Source organism: Rutidosis leptorrhynchoides, chromosome 9, assembly GCF_046630445.1.
Source record: "Rutidosis leptorrhynchoides isolate AG116_Rl617_1_P2 chromosome 9, CSIRO_AGI_Rlap_v1, whole genome shotgun sequence".
Taxonomy (NCBI): Eukaryota; Viridiplantae; Streptophyta; class Magnoliopsida; order Asterales; family Asteraceae; genus Rutidosis; species Rutidosis leptorrhynchoides.
Genome location: NC_092341.1, coordinates 285,615,601 through 285,641,941, shown reverse-complemented (window position 1 = coordinate 285,641,941; position 26,341 = coordinate 285,615,601). Strand labels below are relative to the sequence as shown.

Sequence of the window (26,341 nt, the reverse complement as noted above, 5' to 3'; positions counted from 1 at the left end):
GTAAAATATTGTATAAAAGTTTGAACGCGAAATATTATTACAATCAGTTTTTCATATAGAATTGTAGTAGTTGAATTGTATATTAGCTACTAAGTATGAACTTAACGGGTAGGTACTACCCGAATTTAAACTTATAAAACGCTAATATGAAGAAAAATCTTTTATAAATGAGTTCATATTATGCTACGAAATACTATTAACTACTCTTAATATTCTGTATGATTAACTTGTTCCATTTGACTATTTTGAAGGAAATGGCACCGACTACTCGACACACCGTGAATATGAATGAAGAGGAATTCCGTACTTTTCTAGCTTCAAACATAGCCGCAGTACAGGCTGCGCTACATAGCAACAATAACCTTGGATCTGGCAGTACAGGAAATCGTGTAGGATGCACCTACAAAGAATTCACTGCCTGCAAACCTTTGGAATTTGATGGAACCGAAGGACCGATCGGATTGAAACGGTGGACCGAGAAGGTCGAATCGGTGTTTGCCATAAGTAAGTGTACTGAAGAGGACAAAGTGAAGTACGCTACGCATACCTTCACAGGTTCTGCGTTAACATGGTGGAATACCTATCTAGAGCAAGTGGTACAAGATGATGCGTACGCACTACCGTGGTCAGCATTCAAGCACTTGATGAACGAGAAGTACCGTCCCAGAACCGAGGTCAATAAGCTCAAGACAGAACTTAGAGGGTTACGAACCTAAGGATTTGATATTACCACGTACGAAAGACGATTCACAGAATTGTGCCTATTGTGTCCGGGAGCATTCGAAGATGAGGAAGAGAAGATCGACGCATTTGTGAAAGGATTACCGGAAAGAATCCAAGAAGATATAAGTTCACACGAGCCCGCCTCCATACAACAGGCATGTCGAATGGCTCACAAACTAGTGAACCAGATTGAAGAAAGAATTAAAGAACAGACTGCTGAAGAGGCCAATGTGAAGCAAGTCAAAAGAAAGTGGGAGGAAAACGGTGATAAGAATCACCAATACAACAACAACAGCAATTACAACAATAATCGCAACAATTATCCCAACAATCGCAACATCAATCGCAACTACAACAAACGGCCCAACAACAACAACAACAACAACAACAACAACAACAACAGCAACAGCAACTACAACAATCATCCCAACAACAATAATAACCGCAACAACAACAACAATCAGAAGCAGCTATGCCAAAGGTGTGAAAAGTATCACTCGGGGTTCTGCACCAAATTTTGCAACAAGTGTAAAAGAAATGGTCATAGCGCGGCGAAGTGTGAGGTCTACGGACCAGGGGTTAATAGAACGAAAGGAACAAATGGTGTCGGAACGAGTAATGGCGGAGCAAGTAGTGTCGGAGCAAGTTATGCCAATGTAGTTTGTTATAAATGTGGAAAACCGGGCCACATTATTAGAAATTGCCCGAACCAGGAGAACACGAATGGACAAGGCCGCGGAAGAGTTTTCAATATTAATGCGGCAGAGGCACAGGAAGACCCGGAGCTTGTTACGGGTACGTTTCTTATTGACAATAAATCTGCTTACGTTTTATTTGATTCGGGTGCGGATAGAAGCTATATGAGTAGAGATTTTTGTGCTAAATTAAGTTGTCCATTGATGCCTTTGGATAGTAAATTTTTACTCGAATTAGCAAATGGTAAATTAATTTCAGCAGATAATATATGTCGGAATCGAGAAATTAAACTGGTTAGCGAAACATTTAAGATTGATTTGATACTAGTAGAGTTAGGGAGTTTTGATGTGATAATCGGTATGGACTGGTTGAAAGAAGTGAAAGCAGAGATCGTTTGTTACAAAAATGCAATTCGCATTATACGAGAAAAAGGAAAACCCTTAATGGTGTACGGAGAAAAGGGCAACACGAAGCTACATCTTATTAGTAATTTGAAGGCACAAAAACTAATAAGAAAAGGTTGCTATGCTGTTCTAGCACACGTCGAGAAAGTACAAACTGAAGAAAAGAGCATCAATGATGTTCCCATTGCAAAAGAATTTCCCGATGTATTTCCGAAAGAATTACCGGGATTACCCCCACATCGATCCGTTGAATTTCAAATAGATCTTGTACCAGGAGCTGAACCAATAGCTCGTGCTCCTTACAGACTCGCACCCAGCTAGATGAAAGAACTGCAAAGCCAATTACAAGAACTTTTAGAGCGTGGTTTCATTCGACCAAGCACATCACCGTGGGGAGCTCCTGTTTTGTTTGTCAAGAAGAAAGATGGTACATTCAGGTTGTGTATCGACTACTGAGAGTTGAACAAACTTACCATCAAGAACCGCTACCCACTACCGAGAATCGACGACTTATTTGATCAACTACAAGGCTCGTCTGTTTATTCAAAGATTGACTTACATTCCGGGTATCATCAAATGCGGGTGAAAGAAGATGATATTCCAAAGACTGCTTTCAGAACACGTTACGGTCATTACGAGTTTATGGTCATGCCGTTTGGTTTAACTAATCCACCAGCTGTGTTCATGGACCTTATGAACCGAGTGTGTGGACCATACCTTGACAAGTTTGTCATTGTTTTCATTGATGACATACTTATTTACTCAAAGAATGACCAAGAACACGGTGAACATTTGAGAAAGGTGTTAGAAGTATTGAGGAAGGAAGAATTGTACGCTAAGTTTTCAAAGTGTGCATTTTGGTTGGAAGAAGTTCAATTCCTCGGTCACATAGTGAACAAAGAAGGTATTAAGGTGGATCCGGCAAAGATAGAAACTGTTGAAAAGTGGGAAACCCCGAAAACTCCGAAACACATACGCCAGTTTTTAGGACTAGCTGGTTACTACAGAAGGTTCATCCAAGACTTTTCCAGAATAGCAAAACCCTTGACTGCATTAACGCATAAAGGGAAGAAATTTGAATGGAATGATGAACAAGAGAAAGCGTTTCAGTTATTGAAGAAAAAGCTAACTACGGCACCTATATTGTCATTGCCTGAAGGGAATGATGATTTTGTGATTTATTGTGACGCATCAAAGCAAGGTCTCGGTTGTGTATTAATGCAACGAACGAAGGTGATTGCTTATGCGTCTAGCCAATTGAAGATTCACGAACAAAATTATACGACGCATGATTTGGAATTAGGCGCGGTTGTTTTTGCATTAAAGACTTGGAGGCACTACTTATATGGGGTCAAAAGTATTATATATACCGACCACAAAAGTCTTCAACACATATTTAATCAGAAACAACTGAATATGAGGCAGCGTAGGTGGATTGAATTATTGAATGATTATGACTTTGAGATTCGTTACCACCCGGGGAAGGCAAATGTGGTAGCCGATGCCTTGAGCAGGAAGGACAGAGAACCCATTCGAGTAAAATCTATGAATATAATGATTCATAATAACCTTACTACTCAAATAAAGGAGGCGCAACAAGGAGTTTTAAAAGAGGGAAATTTAAAGGATGAAATACCCAAAGGATCGGAGAAGCATCTTAATATTCGGGAAGACGGAACCCGGTATTGGGCTGAAAGGATTTGGGTACCAAAATTTGGGGATATGAGAGAAATGGTACTTAGAGAAGCTCATAAAACCAGATACTCAATACATCCTGGAACGGGGAAGATGTACAAGGATCTCAAGAAACATTTTTGGTGGCCGGGTATGAAAGCCGATGTTGCTAAATACGTAGGAGAATGTTTGACGTGTTCTAAGGTCAAAGCTGAGCATCAGAAACCATCAGGTCTACTTCAACAACCCGAAATCCTGGAATGGAAATGGGAAAACATTACCATGGATTTCATCACTAAATTGCCAAGGACTGCAAGTGGTTTTGATACTATTTGGGTAATAGTTGATCGTCTCACCAAATCAGCACACTTCCTGCCAATAAGAGAAGATGACAAGATGGAGAAGTTAGCACGACTGTATTTGAAGGAAGTCGTCTCCAGACATGGAATACCAATCTCTATTATCTCTGATAGGGATGTCAGATTTATTTCAAGATTCTGGCAGACATTACAGCAAGCATTAGGAACTCGTCTAGACATGAGTACTGCCTATCATCCACAAACTGATGGGCAGAGCGAAAGGACGATACAAACGCTTGAAGACATGCTACGAGCATGTGTTATTGATTTCGGAAACAGTTGGGATCGACATCTACCGTTAGCAGAATTTTCCTACAACAACAGCTACCATTCAAGCATTGAGATGGCGCCGTTTGAAGCACTTTATGGTAGAAAGTGCAGGTCTCCGATTTGTTGGAGTGAAGTGGGGGATAGACAGATTACGGGTCCGGAGATTATACAAGAAACTACCGAGAAGATCATCCAAATTCAACAACGGTTGAAAACCGCCCAAAGTCGACAAAAGAGCTACGCTGACATTAAAAGAAAAGATATAGAATTTGAAATTGGAGAGATGGTCATGCTTAAAGTTGCACCTTGGAAAGGCGTTGTTCGATTTGGTAAACGAGGGAAATTAAATCCAAGGTATATTGGACCATTCAAGATTATTGATCGTGTCGGACCAGTAGCTTACCGACTTGAGTTACCTCAACAACTCGCGGCTGTACATAACACTTTCCACGTCTCGAATTTGAAGAAATGTTTTGCTAAAGAAGATCTCACTATTCCGTTAGATGAAATCCAAATCAACGAAAAACTTCAATTCATCGAAGAACCCGTCGGAATAATGGATCGTGAGGTTAAAAGACTTAAGTAAAAAAAGATACCAATTGTTAAGGTTCGATGGAATGCTCGTAGAGGACCCGAGTTCACCTGGGAGCGTGAAGATCAGATGAAGAAGAAATACCCGCATCTATTTCCAGAAGATTCGTCATCACCTTCAACAGCTTAAAATTTCGGGACGAAATTTATTTAACGGGTAGGTACTGTAGTGACCCGAACTTTTCCATGTTTATATATATTAATTGAGATTGATATTTACATGATTAAATGTTTCCAACATGTTAAGCAATCAAACTTGTTAAGACTTGATTAATTGAAATATGTTTCATATAGACAATTGACCACCCAAGTTGACCGATGATTCACGAACGTTAAAACTTGTAAAAACTATATGATGACATATATATGGATATAAATATAGTTAACATGATACTATGATAAGTAAACATATCATTAAGTATATTAACAATGAACTACATATGCAAAAACAAGACTACTAACTTAATGAATTTTAAACGAGACATATATGTAACGATTATCGTTGTAAAGACATTTAATGTATATATATCATATTAAGAGATATTCATACATGATAATATCATGATAATATAATAATTTAAAATCTTATTTGATATTATAAACATTGGGTTAACAACATTTAACAAGATCGTTAACCTAAAGGTTTCAAAACAACACTTACATGTAACGACTAACGATGACTTAACGACTCAGTTAAAATATATATACATGTAGTGTTTTAATATGTATTTATACACTTTTGTAAGACTTCAATACACTTATCAAAATACTTCTACTTACCAAAAATGCTTACAATTACATCCTCGTTCAGTTTCATCAACAATTCTACTCGTATGCACCCATATTCGTACTCGTACAATACACAGCTTTTAGATGTATGTACTATTGGTATATACACTCCAATGATCAGCTCTTAGCAGCCCATGTGAGTTACCTAACACATGTGGGAACCATCATTTGGCAACTAGCATGAAATATCTCATAAAATTACAAAAATATGAGTAATCATTCATGACTTATTTACATGAAAACAAAATTACATATCCTTTATATCTAATCCATACACCAACGACCAAAAACACCTACAAACACTTTCATTCTTTAATTTTCTTCATCTAATTGATCTCTCTCAAGTTCTATCTTCAAGTTCTAAGTGTTCTTCATAAATTCTACAAGTTCTAGTTACATAAAATCAAGAATACTTTCAAGTTTGCTAGCTCACTTCCAATCTTGTAAGGTAATCATCCAACCTCAAGAAATCTTTGTTTCTTACAGTAGGTTATCATTCTAATACAAGGTAATAATCATATTCAAACTTTGATTCAATTTCTATAACTATAACAATCTTATTTCAAGTGATGATCTTACTTGAACTTGTTTTCGTGTCATGATTCTGCTTCAAGAACTTCGAGCCATCCAAGGATCCGTTGAAGCTAGATCCATTTTTCTCTTTTCCAGTAGGTTTATCCAAGGAACTTAAGGTAGTAATGATGTTCATAACATCATTCGATTCATACATATAAAGCTATCTTATTCGAAGGTTTAAACTTGTAATCACTAGAACATAGTTTAGTTAATTCTAAACTTGTTCGCAAACAAACGTTAATCCTTCTAACTTGACTTTTAAAATCAACTAAACACATGTTCTATATCTATATGATATGCTAACTTAATGATTTAAAACCTGGAAACACGAAAAACACCGTAAAACCGGATTTACGCCGTTGTAGTAACACCGCGGGCTGTTTTGGGTTAGTTAATTAAAAACTATGATAAACTTTGATTTAAAAGTTGTTATTTTGAGAAAATGATTTTTATTATGAACATGAAACTATATCCAAAAATTATGGTTAAACTCAAAGTGGAAGTATGTTTTCTAAAATGGTCATCTAGACGTCGTTCTTTCGACTGAAATGACTACCATTACAAAAACGACTTGTAACTTATTTTTTCGACCATAAACCTATACTTTTTATGTTTAGATTCATAAAATAGAGTTCAATATGAAACCATATCAATTTGATTCACTCAAAACGGATTTAAAATGAAGAAGTTATGGGTAAAACAAGATTGGATAATTTTTCTCATTTTAGCTACGTGAAAATTGGTAACAAATCTATTCCAACCATAACTTAATCAACTTGTATTGTATATTATGTAATCTTGAGATACCATAGACACGTATACAATGTTTCGACCTATCATGTCGACACATCTATATATATTTCGGAACAACCATAGACACTCTATATGTGAATGTTGGAGTTAGCTATACAGGGTTGAGGTTGATTCCAAAATATATATAGTTTGAGTTGTGATCAATACTGAGATACGTATACACTGGGTCGTGGATTGATTCAAGATAATATTTATCGATTTATTTCTGTACATCTAACTATGGACAACTAGTTGTAGGTTACTAACGAGGACAGCTGACTTAATAAACTTAAAACATCAAAATATATTAAAAGTGTTGTAAATATATTTTGGACATACTTTGATATATATGTATATATTGTTATAGGTTCGTGAATCAACCAGTAGCCAAGTCTTACTTCCCGACGAAGTAAAAATTTGTGAAAGTGAGTTATAGTCCCACTTTTAAAATCTAATATTTTTGGGATGAGAATACATGCAGGTTTTCTAAATGATTTACAAAATAGACACAAGTACGTGAAACTACATTCTATGGTTGAATTATCGAAATCGAATATGCCCCTTTTTATTAAGTCTGGTAATCTAAGAATTAGGGAACAGACACCCTAATTGACGCGAATCCTAAAGATAGATCTATTGGGCCTAACAAAACCCATCCAAAGTACCGGATGCTTTAGTACTTCGAAATTTATATCATATCCGAAGGGTGTCCCGGAATGATTGGGATATTCTTATATATATGCATCTTGTTAATGTCGGTTACCAGGTGTTCACCATATGAATGATTTTTATCTCTATGTATGGGATGTGTATTGAAATATGAAATCTTGTGGTCTATTATTATGATTTGATATATATAGGTTAAACCTATAACTCACCAACATTTTTGTTGACGTTTTAAGCATGTTTATTCTCAGGTGATTATTAAGAGCTTCCGCTGTCGCATACTTAAATAAGGACAAGATTTGGAGTCCATGCTTGTATGATATTGTGTAAAAACTGCATTCAAGAAACTTATTTTGTTGTAACATATTTGTATTGTAAACCATTATGTAATGGTCGTGTGTAAACAGGATATTTTAGATTATCATTATTTGATAATCTACGTAAAGCTTTTTAAACCTTTATTGATGAAATAAAGGTTATGGTTTGTTTTAAAATGAATGCAGTCTTTGAAAAATGTCTCATATAGAGGTCAAAACCTCGCAACGAAATCAATTAATATGGAACGTTTTTAATCAATAAGAACGGGACATTTCATTTAGTGCGTTATGGTGGTGCGATAGGGACATAAACCGCACAACCAAATGTTCTAAGGTGGGAAATATTTGGCTGATAGCCAAAAGCAAGTTGCAAGGGAGAATATGTATGACTTGAGCTTGGTCTAATGCGAATCAATGATGCAGCATGCAAAATTGCATGGCCCCATACAGATACTGGGAGTTTTGTTCGCATTATCAATGGTCTAGCTATTAGCTGCAATCGTTTAATTAATGATTCAGCTAAACCATTTTGTGTATGCACATGGGCAACGGGATGTTCAACAATAATCCCAATAGACATGCAAAAGTTATTAAATGCTTGAGACGTAAACTCACCAGCATTATCTAGTCTCACCCTTTTAATAGTATAATCAGGGAAATGTGCTCTCAATTTAATAATTTGAGCAAGAAATTTTGCAAATGCCATATTTTGACTTGATAATAGACAAACATGAGACCATCTACTAGATGCGTCTATTAGAACCATAAAATATCTAAATGGTCCACATGGTGGATGAATTGGTCCACATATATCACCTTGAATTCTTTCAAGAAACATTGGTGATTCTTTTTCAACCTTAAGAGGTGGTGGTCTTATTATCAACTTTCCAAGTGAGCATGATGTACATGGGATAAGTGCATCATGAGGGATCCTTTGATCCGCCAATGGATGTCCGTGTGTATTTTGTATTATTCTTTTCATCATTGTCGATCCTGGGTGGCCTAATCTCTCATGCCACAAACTGATCATTACAGGATCACATGATTTTTCTTTAACTACCACATTTACTTCAGGTACATTTATATGTGTATAATGTAAACCAGAATGAAGTCTTGGTAGTTTTTCAATTACACGATTCTTATCAGTGATACTTAAATATTTTTCATTTTCTGTTGTCCCTGACTGATAATCATATCCATTTTGGTATATGTCAGAGAAACTTAACAAATTTCTCTTTGACATGGGAGAAAATAAGGCATTATTTATCAAAAAATTCGTACCATTTGGTAACATGAATTTTGCCTTTCCCATTCCTTTTATTAAGTCCACATGACCTGATATAGTATGTATAGTTCCTTCCGTTGCTTTCAAGTCTGTGAAATATTTTTTAGATTTGAGTATGGTGTGAGTGGCACCACTATCTACAATACAAATATCTCCACCATTTGACTGATTTTTTACTCCAGCAGTATACATCATGAACTTCAAAAAAAAAAAAAAAAAAAAAAATATGAGAAACAAATAATGAGTACATAATTCATCAATATATTACATTCAAAACATGTTACAAACGATAGCACATAATAAAGAAATATGTAGTAAACTAGATATGGTGTAGATTGAAAATCTACAACCATTTTTAACGGGAACATATAATAGGATATCTATATATATAGATATTAGAAAAAATTTATTCATTAAAGTAGTCACAAGTTGGCTCAGTGATTTTTGTATCAAGGTCATCCACAAGATTTGCTTCTTTTCGTTTTCCCTTTAGGGATTCTTGATACCGATTAACAGAATGCTGATTTGTTCGGCAGTTTTTAGACCAGTGGCCAATTTTACCACATCGGTAACAAGAATCTTCAACATTCTTTGAAGAGCCTTCTTCAACATTGTGATTTGTGGGATTGTATGGTGTTTGGATTTTATAATTTTGTGGATTATTATTTCTTTGTCCACGACCACGACCACCACGACCACGACCACCACCACGACCATTACCATAAGGATGATTTCGAACATAGTTATGATTTTTATTATTGTTATGGTAATTTCCATGATGATGGGTTTGGCCAATATGGCCACGACCTTGTCCACGCCATCGTCCATGTGCATTTCTTCTTTTATTATTATTATTGTTAATAGCATTAGCTTCAGGAAATGCTAGCGCACCGGTAGGACGAGATTCTTGATTTTTCATCAGTAATTCTTTATTAACTTCTGCAACTAAGAGATAAGTTTGAAGTTTGGAAAAAGTTTTATAATTCTGCAATCTTAAATTTTCTTGCACAGTTATGTTTGCAGAGTGCATTGTGGAGAAAGTTTTCTCCATCATATCAGCATCACTTATTTCTTGACCACAGAATTGAAGCTTTGAACGGATCTTGAACATGGCCGAGCTGTATTCACTTACCTTTTTGAAATCTTGGAACCTTAGATTTCTCCATTCTTCCCTCGCAGCTGGAAGTAATATTTCCTTTTGATTATCGAATCTACTCTTGATACTTTCCCATAAAACATGTGGATCTTTGATAGTGAGAAACATATGTTTTAAGGTGGTATCAATATGTTTGCGAATAAAAGCAATTGATTTTAATTTATCTGGATCGGAAAAAGTATTGTTTTCTTTTAAAGTTTCTAGAATACCCAATGATCCAAGATTTATTTCTACGTCCATAACCCATGATGTGTAGTTTGTTCCCGATACGTCTAAGGCATCAAACTCAAGCTTTGATAAGTTTGACATTTTCTATTTTCAGAAAGATGAACAACATAAATCATAATCATAATCATAATCAATTTTTTTTTTCATAGACAAATAACAACATGAAATTAGAATTAGTTTAGATTCATAAGTAGCAAACTAAGGAATAATGGTATGATTACAAATAATAAAACCATAAGGGAAGGATAGAATATAGGTTCATATTATATTATTAATAATATTATAATAATATATATTAAGTTATAATATATTTTATTATAATGTATTTTTCTTATTTTAACTTTTAAGATTTACTTTTAATAAAAATACAAATTACTTTTTCTTATTTTAACTTTTAAGATTAACTTTTAATAAAAATACAAACTACTTTTTCTTATTTTAACTTTTAAGATTTTCTTTTAATAAAAATACAAACTACCTTTTTTTATTTTAACTTTTAAGATTTACTTTTAATAAAAATACAAACTACTTTTTCTTATTTTAACTTTTAAGATTATAAATTTAAGAATAAACATTAGTATGCATGAAATAAATAATGATTAATTGCATAAGTAATCATAAATGTTAGATAACATATAAAGACCCCATCGTATTCGTTTTGATCAGAATTAATCTCGACCCATGGTACCGTGTTGTCAAATGACGTGTTGCGTACATAAAGTACCGTGTTATCAAATGACGTGTTGCGTACAATCATGAGGTCTTATTAACATAAATATAAATGTTAGTGAAGTTAATAAGAGTTAGATTACAGAAAATATAATTCAGGCGGTATAACCGACCATATATAACTTAAATAACATAAATATAAATGTTAGGGAAGTTAATAAAAGTTAGATTACAGAAATATAATTCAGGCGGTATAACCGACCATATATAACTTAAATAACATAAATATAAATGTTAGTGAAGTTAATAAAAGTTAGATTACAGAAATATAATTCAGGCGGTATAACCGACCATATATAACTTAAATAACATAAATATAAATGTTAGTGAAGTTAATAAAAGTTAGATAATTTCTTACCTTGATTAGTGACTTGTGCTTGCTTAGATAAACCTTGATTATACGGAGCACTTCGTGCTGATAACGTGTTATAATTCAGTAGGCTTATAACTACCTTTAGTGGTCTGATTTTTGCCTATAGAATAAATGATTTGGAATGATAGAAAAGCAGTACTATAATATCCGCAACCTTGAACAATACCCAAACTTAATACTAATTATTATTATAATATATTTTTACTACTACTTAATTGAAAAATATAAAGAAAGAAACTGATGCAAAGAAAGATGTTTTTTTTAGCTTGTAAACTCTCTGCACCACACACACATATATATATACTACATATTTATCACTATACAATATTTAAATATCAATATATATTTGACTATACTATTCAACAAAATTGTCTATACATGTAATTTTCATAACATAGTGTGTTTTTATTACAAAGTTAGAGAGATGTTCGATTATAAAAGAATTTTACAAAATGAACTATCATCATATTCATATTAGTAATTCAATGTTTTTTTCTATCCCTTATCTCTTCTTCGCCGATATCTTATAGGCATGGATAATATACATTATCTCCCTACGACCTTTCGCATCTGAAAGCATGCTTCCTTCTCAATGCCCGGACATCCATTCAATACATTTTTTTCGATCTTGTACCCTTTATTCCCTTAATTTATTTGAATTTAATTTGATAAGAGTCAAAGTTCCCTAAATTATGATCTCATTATTTGCAACAAAAATAAACAAGAGGGTATTTGACTATGTTTTTTTTTTCAAATGACTCAACTAAAATGCTTCGAAGAGCTCTCGAGTTTAAAGTGATCATCCAAGAAGTTGAGGACATGGTTAAACGTTTATAGTGCACGACTGGCATCTTCTCATTCGCGTACCTTGGGATGCCTATTTGAACAAGGAAATAACATGGCAACCTATTGTGGACAAAGTCAAAAGAGACTCTCGGATTGAAAAACTAACTACAATGTTTTCTACAAGTTTAAGGTCTAATTAGTACGTAGTATGTTTTATATAGAAGAATGTTAATGTTAATTATAACTCTTATTTTTATTGCTTCGTTATTTATAGGTGATTAAATCGTTAATATTAAAATAATGAAGTAAATTTTTCATCTTCACATTTTATTCAGATAAAGTGAATATTTATTCATGTAAGAGCACACGGTGCCCGTTTAATTTTTTCACCGTCCTTCAAAATCGACGGCGAGATCGACCGTCGGTCGACACCGTGACGGCGTCGATCTCGCCGTCGATTTCCAGCCACCAAAAACCGACGGTGATTTTAGGGTGTGATTGTGGGGTCCAAATTCAAATTTTTCATCTTCACATTTTTGCAGGTTTGCTAGCTGCTGTTGAGATGAAGAAGAAAGAGCAGTTTTTTTTTTTTGTTTTTGTTTTTTTTTTTTTTTTTTTTTTGCGGGTTTGCTAGCTGCTGTTGAGATGAAGAAGAAAGAGCAGGTTTTTTTTTTTTTTTCTTCTGCTGCAGGTTGAATTTGGCTGTAGGTAGAAGATGAAGATAATTTTGAGTATGGAATAAGCAATAATTTTAATCATTTTTTTTTTTTTGCTGCAGGTTTAATCATTTTTTTTTATTAATGATTTTTTTTTATTTTTCACAATTAATAAAAAACAATAATTAAGAATAAAAAGGTATTAAAAAATAAAAATAAAATACAAAATATGAACCAAAGATATTTATCAAATAAACAAAATTTTAAAATAATGAGACGGTAGAACAATAAGAGAGAGAATGAGGGTGAGAGAAAACGAGCGGCGTAAGGATGAGAGGAGAGAGTGTAAGGGCGGCAGCACGGCGGATCAACAAAGGAACTACAACGGGAAACTACATGACCGATTAGTGAGGCTATTTGGAATCCAACTTACATCCTATATGTTTTTCAACTTCCCTGAGAATTGGAGTGTGTCAGACTTATGGAGATCTTTCAAACCTCATGGTGATATCAGAGATATCTATATGGTGGGTAGGAGACTAAAAGGTGGACAACGGTTCGCTTTTGCTAGATTCGCTAATGTTACAAACAAAGATCGGATGCTTCAACTCCTGGAGAAGATAAAGTTTGATGGAAACCCTATTAGAGTTTTCAATGCTACTGATAGGCAAGAGTCTGGTTACAACCCAGGAGGAAACCATTTCCCTCCCCTAAATGTCCACAAGAATCTCAACCAATCTGTCAATTCAGGTGTATTTAGAGATACACGAAACTACAAAGATGTAACGAGTAACTTCAATGGCGATCTTAGAGAGAAACTTAGAAGTCGAGACCTCAGGGAAAAAATCAGGTTTAATGCCGGAAACAGAAACAACCTTGAAGAATCTGTTGCTGTTAAAAGAATGAAGATTAAAGAGTCTGATCGAAACAATCATCTACATAAAAGATCCATAACCGGTACAGTTAAAGATTGGTCTATTATTCACCACATTGCTGATCTATCCAAAGCTGAGGGTTTAATGGATTGTGCTATCAAATACGTTGGAGGCTTGGAGATAATGTTAATGTTCAATTCTTCAGTTGAAGCTGAAAAGGTGTTGGATAACAAGGATCACATAGTGTACAAATGGTGTGATAACGTTCACCTAATGGATAAAACTTTTACCCAGTCAAATAGACTATTATGGCTTGACATCACAGGGGTTCCTCCCCTTTGTTGGATGGAAAATACTTTCAAAAGAATTGCAAACTATTGGGGGCAAGTAATAGACATGTCCAATTGTCAACTCACACAAGAAGACCAAAATCTCACAGTTGGGAGTGTTTTGATTCTTTCTAAACTCCAACATTGCATAGATGATAAGGTTCAAGTTGATATTGGGTCTGGCTGCATCAACATCAGGGCAAAGGAGAATGTGAACAAAAATATTGAGATGGTTGTTTCATGGGACGGTGACGATGAAGTGGAAGGAACCCTTCGCGATGAATCTCTAAAGCATGAAGATGAAGATGATATTGAGTGTGTTAATGACACATTTGAGTGCTCAAATGATAATTCAGATGAAGATGATGACATGTCAAATTTTGGGTATGAATCAGACGATGAAGATCCAGTACTCAATAACCATAAATCTTCTCACGACGATGACGTTGATGTTCATGGTGGTGACCGGAAAAATACCACTGTAGAAGACGAAGAATCCGGTTGTCTAGGTTCAATGAGAATTAATGATGGCAATGATGACAATGAACACTTTGGGCAGTGCAATGATGGCGTGTCTCCCCAAAGCATTTCAACACCCGTTAAAGAGAACCCACTTGACTCTCCAAATTGGCCAAATTCAAATGGGGTACTGAAGCAAAATGAACTTGGGCCTGATAACTCTGGTGGGCCAAGCGTTATTAAAGCAAAATGTAACTCTGGTGGGCCGGACAAAACAAAATGTCCAGTTAATGAGCCTATTGATATGACAAATAAAGATGCAAGAAACCCAAGTGGGGACGCTCCATTACAACCAGAGTCTGTTGATGTTTCAAATCAAGATAATCTTATCCTCTTAGAAGGGAGGGCACGTAACCTGCAACAGAGTCGACCAAAATCAAATCTGAAAGATACCCAAAATCTGAACAACACTAAATTGAAAACCGACAGGAAGATCTTGGGAAAAGATTTGACGAAGAGCAACAACAAAAGTAAAGATTGCTGCTGGTCTAATTTGAGGAAGTGGAAAACTTCATCTAGAATGATGAACATAAAGAACTCTGCAAGGAAAGGAAGACCAGATGAAAGACCACTTAAATCAAAGTGCTCTTCATGTGCACGCTGTGATCTATCCTCTAATTCTCATCGTTCTGTTAACGATAAAGGTAATGACTCTGCTGCTAATTCTTTTAGCTCCTTCAATTCAGTTGAAATTCGTGAATATGGCACTAAATTGGGTCTAAAGTGGAAGGAACGCCCTTCCCATTAGATCCATGTTTTCTGCCCTTTTCGTTTGATATTGTATATCATGAAGACGATTTCCTTTAATATCAGAAGTTTTAAAATTGGGTGTAAAGATAGCAAACTTGGGTGGTGTAAAAAGTTCATTGCAAAAGAAAGGCCTGATTTTTTTGCCTTACAAGAAACGAAATTACATCTCGTTGATAAGTGTTGGATCAATTCTCTTTGGGGTTCGAATGATTGTGAGTTCATCCAAAAGGAAATGGTGGGTAAATCGGGCGGCCAATTACTCATTTGGGATACTAATTCTTTTGATGCAATTAGTGTTATTAACCTTGATTTTGCAATTGGTATACGAGGTTTATGGAAAAGGTCAGGTACACACTTAAATATTATTAACGTCTACGGGCCACACGATGATGTAAACAAGCAAAAACTATGGGATTCGATTTCTACTCTTATTGAGCGTGGTGTAGAAGAGGCGTGGCTACTTTGCGGCGATTTTAATGAGGTGAGAACCCAAAACGAAAGATTGAATTGTGAGTTTCTTGAGTATAGGGCGCAAAGATTCAATGATTTTATAATGAATAATAGATTGTTGGAGATCCCCTTAGGAGGCAGAAAATTTACAAGGGTAAGCGATGATGGGTTAAAATTTAGTAAATTAGACCGTTTCCTTGTTTCCGATAAATTCTATTCTTCATGGGCACATCTTTCAGCAACTGCATTAGAAAGAAATCACTCCGACCATTGTCCAATTGTTTTAATAGACGAAGAGAAAAACTTCGGCCCGAAACCTTTTAAAGTTTTCGATGCTTGGTTCGATGAAGAAGACATTGATGAAGTGATTATAGGTGCGTGGGCTGAACCTGTGGCATCCTCCAATCGATTAGACTGTGTTTTTCGAAATAAACTCAAAAAAGTTAAGGAAGCGTTGAGACGTTGGAGCAACAGTAAGTTTAACCAAATTGATAACGAGATCGAATTATTACAATCAGTAGCAACTGACCTTGAGATCAAAGCCGAATCAAATATATTGAGTGAGGTCGAGTATAACTTGTGGCGTGACACCCGAAAACAGTGGATTGATAAAGAGAATGTCAAATTGAGTATGCTCAAGCAAAAAGCTAAAATCAAATGGGTACTAGAGGGGGACGAGAACACGAAATTTTTCCATTCGTGCATACGGCTGAAAAATAGTATGACGAACATTAGAGGGCTGATGATAAACGGGGTTTGGAACGATAGGCCAAATGATATTAAATCGGCTACTTTTAGCCATTTTAAATCAATTTTTGAAGAACACGATCACCTTCGCCCTAGTTTGGATGATCTCCATTATCCAACCCTTGATATTACCGAAGCAGCAGCCCTAGAGGCTCGTTTTGATACATATGAAACTCGTGATGCCGTATTTGATTGTGGAAGCAATAAAGCGCCTGGGCCGGACGGTTTCAATTTGAGGTTTTTTAAAAAATATTGGGATGTCATAAAATGTGAACTTATTGAAGCTATTGAGTGGTTTTGGTCGAATGCAGAATTTTCGAAAGGATGCAACGCCTCCTTTGTTACGTTAATCCCTAAAAAAGTGGACCCCCTAACTCTTGGTGACTACCGGCCAATTAGCTTGATTGGTAGTTATTATAAAATCGTCGCAAAAATGTTATCAAATCGTATACGAAAGATAATCCCGGGTCTTATTGGAATGGAACAAAGTGCCTTCCTAAAAGTAAGATTCATCCTTGATGGCGCTTTAATTGTGAACGAGAGTATCGACTATTTGAAGAAGAATAATAAAAAGGGTATTCTTTTTAAGATAGACTTCGAAAAGGCGTTTGATTCTCTCAATTGGGGCTTTCTAATGGATGTGATGAAATGCATGGGTTTTGGGGAAAAATGGAGGAAGTGGATACTTGCGTGTTTAAGCTCCGCTTCTATTTCCATCCTTGTGAACGGGTCGCCCACAAAGGAATTTAATACTAGCAAGGGAATAAGACAAGGCGACCCGTTATCTCCTTTTTTATTTTTACTTGCGGCGGAAGGGTTGAATATTTTAGCAAAGTCGGCCACGGATAAGGGTCTTTTTAAGGGGGTTGAGATTGGTAATGCCAAAATTCTCGTTTCGCATCTTCAATATGCGGACGACACCATCTTTCTAGGTGAATGGAGTAGGTCTAATGTGTATAGCCTACGAAATTTACTCCATTGCTTTGAGTTGGTGTCGGGCCTAAAGGTTAACTTCAACAAAAGTTGTTTGTATGGCATTGGGGTAGATCAAGGCGAGGTTACCTATGTTGCTAACCGCATTGGGTGCAAAGTAGGAGAATTTCCTTTTACTTATCTCGGGTTGCCAATTGGTGCAAATATGAATAAGAAAAATAATTGGAACCCAATTGTTGAAAAAATAAAAAAACGACTCTCGGATTGGAAAATGCGATCGATGTCTTTTGGAGGAAGATTAGTTCTCGTCAAGTCGGTTATAAGTAGTCTCCCGTTGTATTACTTTTCACTCTTCCGTGCTCCGCAATGTGTGCTAAAAACCCTCGAGAGTGTGAGACGTAATTTTTTTTGGGGCGGGTCTCTTTCGGGTTCGAAAATGGCTTGGGTAAAGTGGGATCTTGTTTTGTCATCTTACGAAAATGGGGGGTTAAACATTGGGTCTTTAAAAAGCAAAAATTTAGCTCTTTTGGGTAAATGGTGGTGGAGGTTCAAAACCGAAACCGAGTCTCTTTGGGTCAAAATAATACGTAGCATTTATGGCGATTGTGGAGGCATGGGATTGGAGGATGATGTAAATCACTCTTCGATCTCGGGCCTTTGGCGTAACATCATTGCAGCAGGTCTCCAAATGGAAGAAATTAATGTCCCTTTTCGGAACTCGTTTGTCAAGAGCATTGGAGATGGGTCTTCAACATCCTTTTGGAAGGACCATTGGATTGGAAATTTCACTCTTCGCGACAAATTCTCTCGGCTATTCAGATTGGAGTCCTCGAAGAACGCGCTCATTAGTGATCGGATCATCTTTTCATCAGGCGAAGCTTCTTCAGTGTGGTGCTGGAAACGTCCTCCTTCTGGACGCACAGCCACCGAACTCACGTGTTTAGTTTCTCTTATTGCAGGTTTTTCTTTCAATCATCATGAGAAGGACCAGTGGACATGGAGCCTTTCGAGCAATGGTAGATTTGCGGTCAAGCTACTGTCCGGTGCTATAGACGAACAGATTCTTCCAAACATCAGCATCCCGATTGAAACTCTACGCAACAACCTTGTTCCGAAAAAAGTTGAGATTTTTGTTTGGCGTGCATTAAAAAGAAGACTCCCCGTTCGTATGGAGCTTGATAAAAAAGGCATAGACTTACACTCTGTTCGGTGTCCAATATGTGATGACGACATGGAGACGGTCGAGCACTCACTCATTTTTTGCAAGCATTCTTTGGATCTTTGGAACCGTGTGTTTGAATGGTGGCACTTAGGCAATTTTTCAAATCTTAGCATCAACGAGATCCTACGAGGTAATAGTTCGACTCAAATGTCTAACTTCGGTAACAAAATTTGGCAAGCGGTCGAATGGGTGTGTGCGTATTATATTTGGAAGAATAGAAACAACAAAGTTTTTCGAGATAAATGTTGGAACACCCCGGTGGCGTTGAGTGAGATCCAAGTTAAATCCTTCGATTGGATCTCAAATAGATCTAAAGGAAGGAATCTAGAATGGCTCACGTGGTTAAGTAATCCTAGCGTGTATTTGAATATCTAGTGTGAATTCGTGTTGTAATGGTTTGCTCCTCTCGCAAACCAAGTGTGTTTGTGCTGTAACGTTTTGAGTGTGTTTGGATCCGTCTGATCCTTTGTTACCTGTACACTTGTTTGCTAATAATAATTTAATCTTGTTTGCTTTTCAAAAAAAAAAAAAAAACAAAATATGAAAATCGACACCGAAATGGACACTGAAATGGACACTGTGGACACCTCCATTTTACACACTGTCAGTCAATTTCAGCTTCCAAAATGGACACTGAAAAATAGACACTGAAATAGACACGGACACCTTGTGCTCTAAGTGATACATTAAAATTATCTCATTAGTGCTTTTAACTTCTCTATGATCATCCTAAAATTTGTTATTAGTGAAGTTTGAGTCTTACACATGAGGGTATTGGAATATCAATTAACAAGTCACATTCCGCTAATAACATTCAAATAATATATTTGTTATTTCCGTTTCATAAGTCACAAGTAACTTCTTTTTCTAATTCAAAAAATTTCAATTATAGATTTTATTAATTAATAATTAACGTTATTTAAAAATCACTTTATAATGTGGGTGGGCCATGCCCACTGAAAATGGAACATTTTTATTTCACTAGAAGTTAAGTTTTGAAGACGGGTGGATTATATGATGATGGTATGAAACGAGAACAAATGGGCATTCCGGGGTCAAAGTGTTTCTCTTCTAGGCAGGCCGGCGTCTTTACAACTTGTAAAAAGCTTTCCATTTTAAGCCAATATTTACATTAATTGTCCCTTAACTATATGTAACTTACATTTTACATTCATCTTTTTTGGTAAATCTTAAAATTTAATCAAAGCTATGTTTTCAAACAAATATTTGTGTATGCATATGGCATTCCCAATAATCATCAATAAAAAGTACGTTTACATCAAAAAGACGTGAAAATAAAGTTACACAAAGTTACATTTATGTTGGTTTTGAATCACGTAGTACATATCAAAAAGTCATATTAGCTTGAATTCTAGGAAACGGCTGATATGATTCTAATAATTTATTTTTAAAATATAGTTATTTATGATTATGATTCACGCTCAAATTTAAAATTTAACTTACTAATTGTTTTCCGAGCAACTAGAGTAGATGATTATAGAACAAACTTAATAAACGAAATTAATAAAAAAATGTCCTTTTATTATCATAAACCAACTATGAGAATTATTGTTTAAGAAAATAATGTCCAACTTCCATTCACAATACCTATCTTGACTAAATTCATATGTAGCAATGAAAGTTACTAAATTTTCATTAAGTTTTGGGAAAATCATAATGTATTTAGATTATGTTTCTAATTTGACAATTGAATTGGCTCCCCGTTGAAAATTGAAATGTCAATGATTCTAAAAACCTCTAATACCATAATATGGTGGGGTTTTTATTACTTTTGTTAACATTACACAAACAGAAAACATACTTATATTGAAAATTTTACTCTTATTGCTCGTTAATAGTAACTCTTGTTGCCTCAAATATTTATTTTGACCAACAAAAATTCAAAAACGCCATCTTTCCTTAAAAGTTCTTCTAAAAGTCAAAAAGTTAAAAGGGACAAATATAATACAAAGTAAAACTAAAGAACCTTAACTGTAAATATTAAATATACCCCCTTATATAATCATTTGTGCTTTCTTTTACCCTTCCACCTTTTTCTTTTTCTCCACCCACCCTCCCCTATATAATTAACACCCACACTTACCTTTTTCTAATATCCACCCCAAAAAAAAATGACAACAATTCGTTGCAACGATAATTGGGTTCAATTCAATTCCCATGAAACCCAATATTTTCTACAAAATGATAATAATAATCAAGAACATGAAGAAGAAACATTATCTCTTTGTGATCTTCCAATCAACAACCAAGAAACCGAACCCGTTTCCAAAACCCACGAAAACGAGACCGAAGACTTCGAATTCGGCTCGTGTCATGCCCAAAAAAACATGTGTAATGCGGACGAGGTTTTTTTCCAAGGTCAAATGTTGCCGTTACGACATTCCGTTAGTTACGAAAGTTCCGGTTCACTCACCCGGAAAATAAACCGGTCTATTTCCATAAACGACCCGAGAACGATCCGGTACAAACCCAAGATCCGAAACCAGTTTCATTCACACCCGAGTCCATCACCACAAATCCGGACACAAACTTTTCGGGCTGCAGCTTCACATTTAAACCCGAGAACGTCGTCGTTATGGAGTTATTTACAAGTGAGTTTAGTGAAGCCACAAGAAATCGGGTTATCGGATCTAAAAAACCGGAGTAAAAGATTCGGGAGTCATAATAGTAATAGTAGTACAAGCAGCAGTATGAATAGTACCAACGATCAAAACCAAATTGAAAACAAAAAGAAGAAGAAAAAGAAGAAACAAAAAATGTTTTTAACTGGAGGGTGTAAATGCAGTGCGGATTCAATTGAGCATACGATAACGGATCAAACGGTACCAAAGAAGAAAACGACAAAAGTGGAAAACATGTTGGATATGTCGAATGAAAGTACGATGATGTTCATCGGAGAAGGGAAACAGACGGTGTCACGTCATCGAACGTTTGAATGGTTAAAGCAGCTTTCGTTAGTTAGTGTTCAAAATGAAGATTAATTGATTGGTTTTTTTAGATGATGATGATTGATGATTAGTATAGTAGCATGCTTGTAATTTGTGATGATTTGTCAATTTCTTTTTTAACTAAACTTTTTATTTTTTCATGCGTAGATTAATTTAACTTTTTCAGGGTTATTTTTTTAGAAAAAATATATTTTAATTTTTATGTTGTTTTGTGGGTATTGAGGTTTATGTAAACTAGGAGTATGACTCACTCGTGTTGTTTGGGAAATCATTGTTAACTAAAGCTTTGTTTATTTTACTCATAACGCATTTATATAGAATTGTTAGCATTTTTTTTAATATACTATAGTACTCGTAAATTTTTTTTTTTTTTTTTTTGGGTAAGCAAGGAAACCTCCTATGAACGAGTACATTAGCTCCCCATAGAAAGTAAAACCTCGGGTAATCAAGCCTTCCGAGCGCGAGACTTGGTACCGGGTGAATTGCGCATTATGCGCGAGACCGTAATTCATAATCATAATTATCTTACACATATAGGTAGCTAAATGTTTCTTTGACTTTATATTGATAAGTTTTTCTCTAGTTTATGCTGTTCATGGATAGAATTTTTACGTGGCTTATATGTATTTTTCTGTAATTATTCTTAATCTTTTTTGTAGCTAGTCACTTCAAAATGAATTGTTAATAAAGGTTAAACATAATATTTTTCCGTTTTGTAATGTATTAAGACCATTTTATTTTATAATTATTGTTCCTTTAATATTTGCGTTGGTCAAAACAGTTAAAACTTTTTTTCTCCACTGGTAATAATATTTGTTAAACATAATATTTTTCCGTTTTGTAATGGTGGGGTCTCAATTGCAACTACTTCTCCAATATGGCAGATATCATAAGCGAGAATGGACCTCCCACCTCAACAAGTGGCGGTCGTGGTATTTGGCAAGCGGCTAAATGGATTGTTTTGTATCTCATTTGAAAAAATCGGAACAAAAAGGTTTTTCAAGGTAACTCTTGAAACCTCCCGATGGTTCTAAACGAGATACAACCTCTTTCATTCTAGTGGAATTTTATAAGAGCAAAGAAGAAGAAAAATATCGATAGGTTAACTTGGATCGTAAAACTTAGTAGTTATTTAAATAGCTAGTGAATGTACTTGTAAATTTGTTCGTGTTTTTTCCTAGTTTGGTTGCTCCCTTTGCAGCTTGTCTCGGGTTTGTATGGCCTCTTTGTAGCCTCTTCATTTGTTGTACTCTTTTAATTCTAATAAATTCTTGCTTGTCTTTCAAAAAAAAAAAAAAAAAAAAAAAAAAAAAAAAAAACAAACAAACAAAATGCCACTACCGTATTACCAGTAACCACATTCCACATTTGCTTCCAAGTTATATGTAAACAACAACTATAACTCAACCTGAATCCCAAACGTTATTTTCTCGCCCATAAGTAAATCTGAAGACTTTCTCATTCATTTGCGTTAACTATCCGGTGGACAACTTTACATTTAATTCGAGACACAAAAACCGCCCATCAATTCGTAACTAGCATTCCAAATCGAACCTGATGCCTTCCCAAATGAAGTGCCATCCCAAATATTTAGAAATGTTAGACAATAAATTGATCAATTTCCAAACTAAAAACACCCACCCAAATATACTCCGTACTTGGGGTATATTCGAAGAAGGTAAACTCCCAGTAAGATATCTTGGGGTGCTGCTGGTCTCTTCAAGTCTGTTTCATCGCGATTGTAAACCAAGTAAAGAGTAGAAACGAAGATTGGAAAAACAAGTTCCTTTCTTTTGCAGGAAGAGTGCAACTAATTATCTAAGTTATTTCTTCGATGCAACTGTATTAGCAGTCCTTCTTTATCTTGCCGAGCTCCATTATATGAAGCGAGGTAAAGCAAAAGTTAAATGGTTCACTGTGTGTTTACCTAAGGAGGAAGGTGGCTTAGGAATTAAGAGGATTCGAGAATGGAATATTGCCCTCTTATCGTCGCTAGTTTGGAGAGTTCTTACTAACAAGCAATCTTTATGGGTGAGGTGGGTTCATACCTATCGTCTCAAGGGAAGAAACTTGTGGGATGCACCATTGTTGTCGAGTTCAAATGTGGGCTGGCGTAAATTGATGAGCATTCGAGATGTCATTCGCTATCACTTTGTTACGTTAATTGGTGATGGTTCTTCATGCTCATTGTGGTATGATATTTGGTGTGATTATGGCACCTTAGCAGATTCTATTTCGTACAGAATGATAACTAGTGCAGGTCTAAATCGAGACACCAGAGTATGTGACATTGTGCATCAAGAGGCTTGGTGTTGGCCTCCAGGTTGGTATACACGGTTTCCTTGGTTGTCAAATATTGGTGTGCCGGCTCTTTCAAATCAACCTGATGTTATTAGATGGCGTGATAATGCTGGAAATCTTGGTGATTTTTCGGTCAGCAGGGTATGGGATACTACTAGCACGCGAGCTAATTTGGTCCCATAGTATAATGTAGTGTGGTTCGCTTAATGTATTCCTCGTCATTCATTCATAGTGTGGCTATTGATGAGCGAAAGTTTGAAGACCCAAGACAAACTGCGGTTGTGGGAAGCTCGGGCTGGTGATGGGTCGTTGGTATGCTCGTTGTGCTCGTTAGAGCCTGACTCGCATGCTCACTTATTTTTTACTTGCCCATATTCTAATCAAGTGTGGTCCTTTGTTAATCGTAACATGATGGTGCCTATTACTAGTGCAGCAAGGAACGATTTTGTGGATTTTGCTAGTACGTTCTAGGCTAGAAAGAATTGCAAGTAGCATTACGACTAAGCTATTGTTTGCTGTAACAGTTTCTTTTATATGGCAATATTCTATTTACCCCCTTCTATAATCATTTGTGTTTTCTTTTACCCCTCCATCTTTTTCTTTTTCTCCACCCAACCTCTCCTATAAAATAACAATCACACTTACCTTTTTTTCAATATCCACCCAAAAAATAAAATGACAACAATTAGTTGCAAAGATAATTGGGTTCATTTCAATTCTGATGAAACCAAATTATATCTACAAAATCATAATAATAATGATCAAGAGCATGAAGAAGAAACATTATCTCTTTGTGATCTTCCAATCAACAACAACGAAACCGAACCTGTTTCAAAAACCTACGAAAACGAGACCGAAGACTTCGAATTCGGCTCGTGTCACGCCCACAATAACATGTGTAACGCGGACGAGGTTTTTTTCCAAGGTCAATTGTTGCCGTTACGACATTCGGTTAGTTGCGAAAGTTCCGGTTCACTCACCCGGAAAATAAACCGTTCTACTTCAGTAAGCGACCCGAGAACGATCCGGTACAAACCCAAGATCCGAAACCAGTTTCATTCACACCCGAGTCCATCACCAAAAATCCGGACACAGTTTTTTCGGACGGGGTCACATTCAAACCCGAAAGCGTCGTCGTTATGGAGTTATTTACAAGTGAGTTTAGTGAAGCCACAAGAAATCGGGTTATCGGATCTTAATAACCGGAGTAAAAGATTCGGGAGTTATAATAGTAATAGTAGTAGTACAAGCAGCAGTATGAATAGTACCAACGATCAAAACCAAAATGAAAACAAAAAGAAGAAACAAAAAATGTTTTTAACTGGTGGGTGTAAATGCAGTGCGGATTCAATTGAACAAACGATAACGGAAACGGTACCAAAGAAGAAAACGACAAAAGAGGAAAACATGTTGGATATGTCGAATGAAAGTACGATGATGATCATCGGAGAAGGGAAACAGACGTTGTCACGTCATCGAACGTTTGAATGGTTAAAGCAGCTTTCGTTAGTTACTGTTCAATGTGAAGATTAATTGATTGGTTTTTAGACGATGATGATTGATGATTAGTATAGTAGCATGCTTGTAATTTGTGATGATTTTGTCAATTTCTTTTTTAACTAAACTTTTTATTTTTTCATGAGTAGATTAATTTAACTTTTTCAGGGTTATTTTTTTAGAAAAAATATATTTTAATTTTTATGTTGTTTTGTGGGTATTGAGGTTTATGTAAACTAGGAGTATGACTCACTCGTGTTGTTTGGGATATCAATGTTAACTAAAGCTTTGTTTATTTTACTCATAACGCATTTATATAGAATTGTTAGCATTTTTTTAATATACTATAGTACTCGTAATTTTTTTTTTTTTTTTTTTTTTGGGTAAGCGAGGAAACCTCCTATGAACGAGTACATTAGCTCCCCCTAGAAGGTAAAACCTCGGGTAATCAAGCCTTCCGAGCGCGAGACTTGGTACCGGGTGAATTGCGCATTATGCGCGAGACCCTAATTCATAATCATAATTATCTTACACATATAGGTAGCTAAATGTTTCTTTGACTTTATATTGATAAGTTTTTCTCTAGTTTATGCTGTTCATGGATAGAATTTTTACGTGGCTTATATGTATTTTTCTGTAATTATTCTTAATCTTTTTTGTAGCTAGTCACTTCAAAATG

At 35.5% G+C, this 26,341-nt stretch overlaps 1 protein-coding gene across 1 annotated transcript; it reads left to right on the top strand.

The window, feature by feature from the left end:
- Window positions 1-18,413: 18,413 nt before the first annotated feature.
- On the top strand, window positions 18,414-19,270 carry LOC139868829 (uncharacterized). The gene is made up of 2 exons (XM_071857172.1): window positions 18,414-18,564; window positions 18,633-19,270. The coding sequence occupies exons 1-2, from the start codon at window positions 18,414-18,416 to the stop codon at window positions 19,268-19,270; spliced, it is 789 nt and encodes a 262-aa protein (XP_071713273.1).
- The last annotated feature ends 7,071 nt before the right edge of the window (window positions 19,271-26,341 follow it).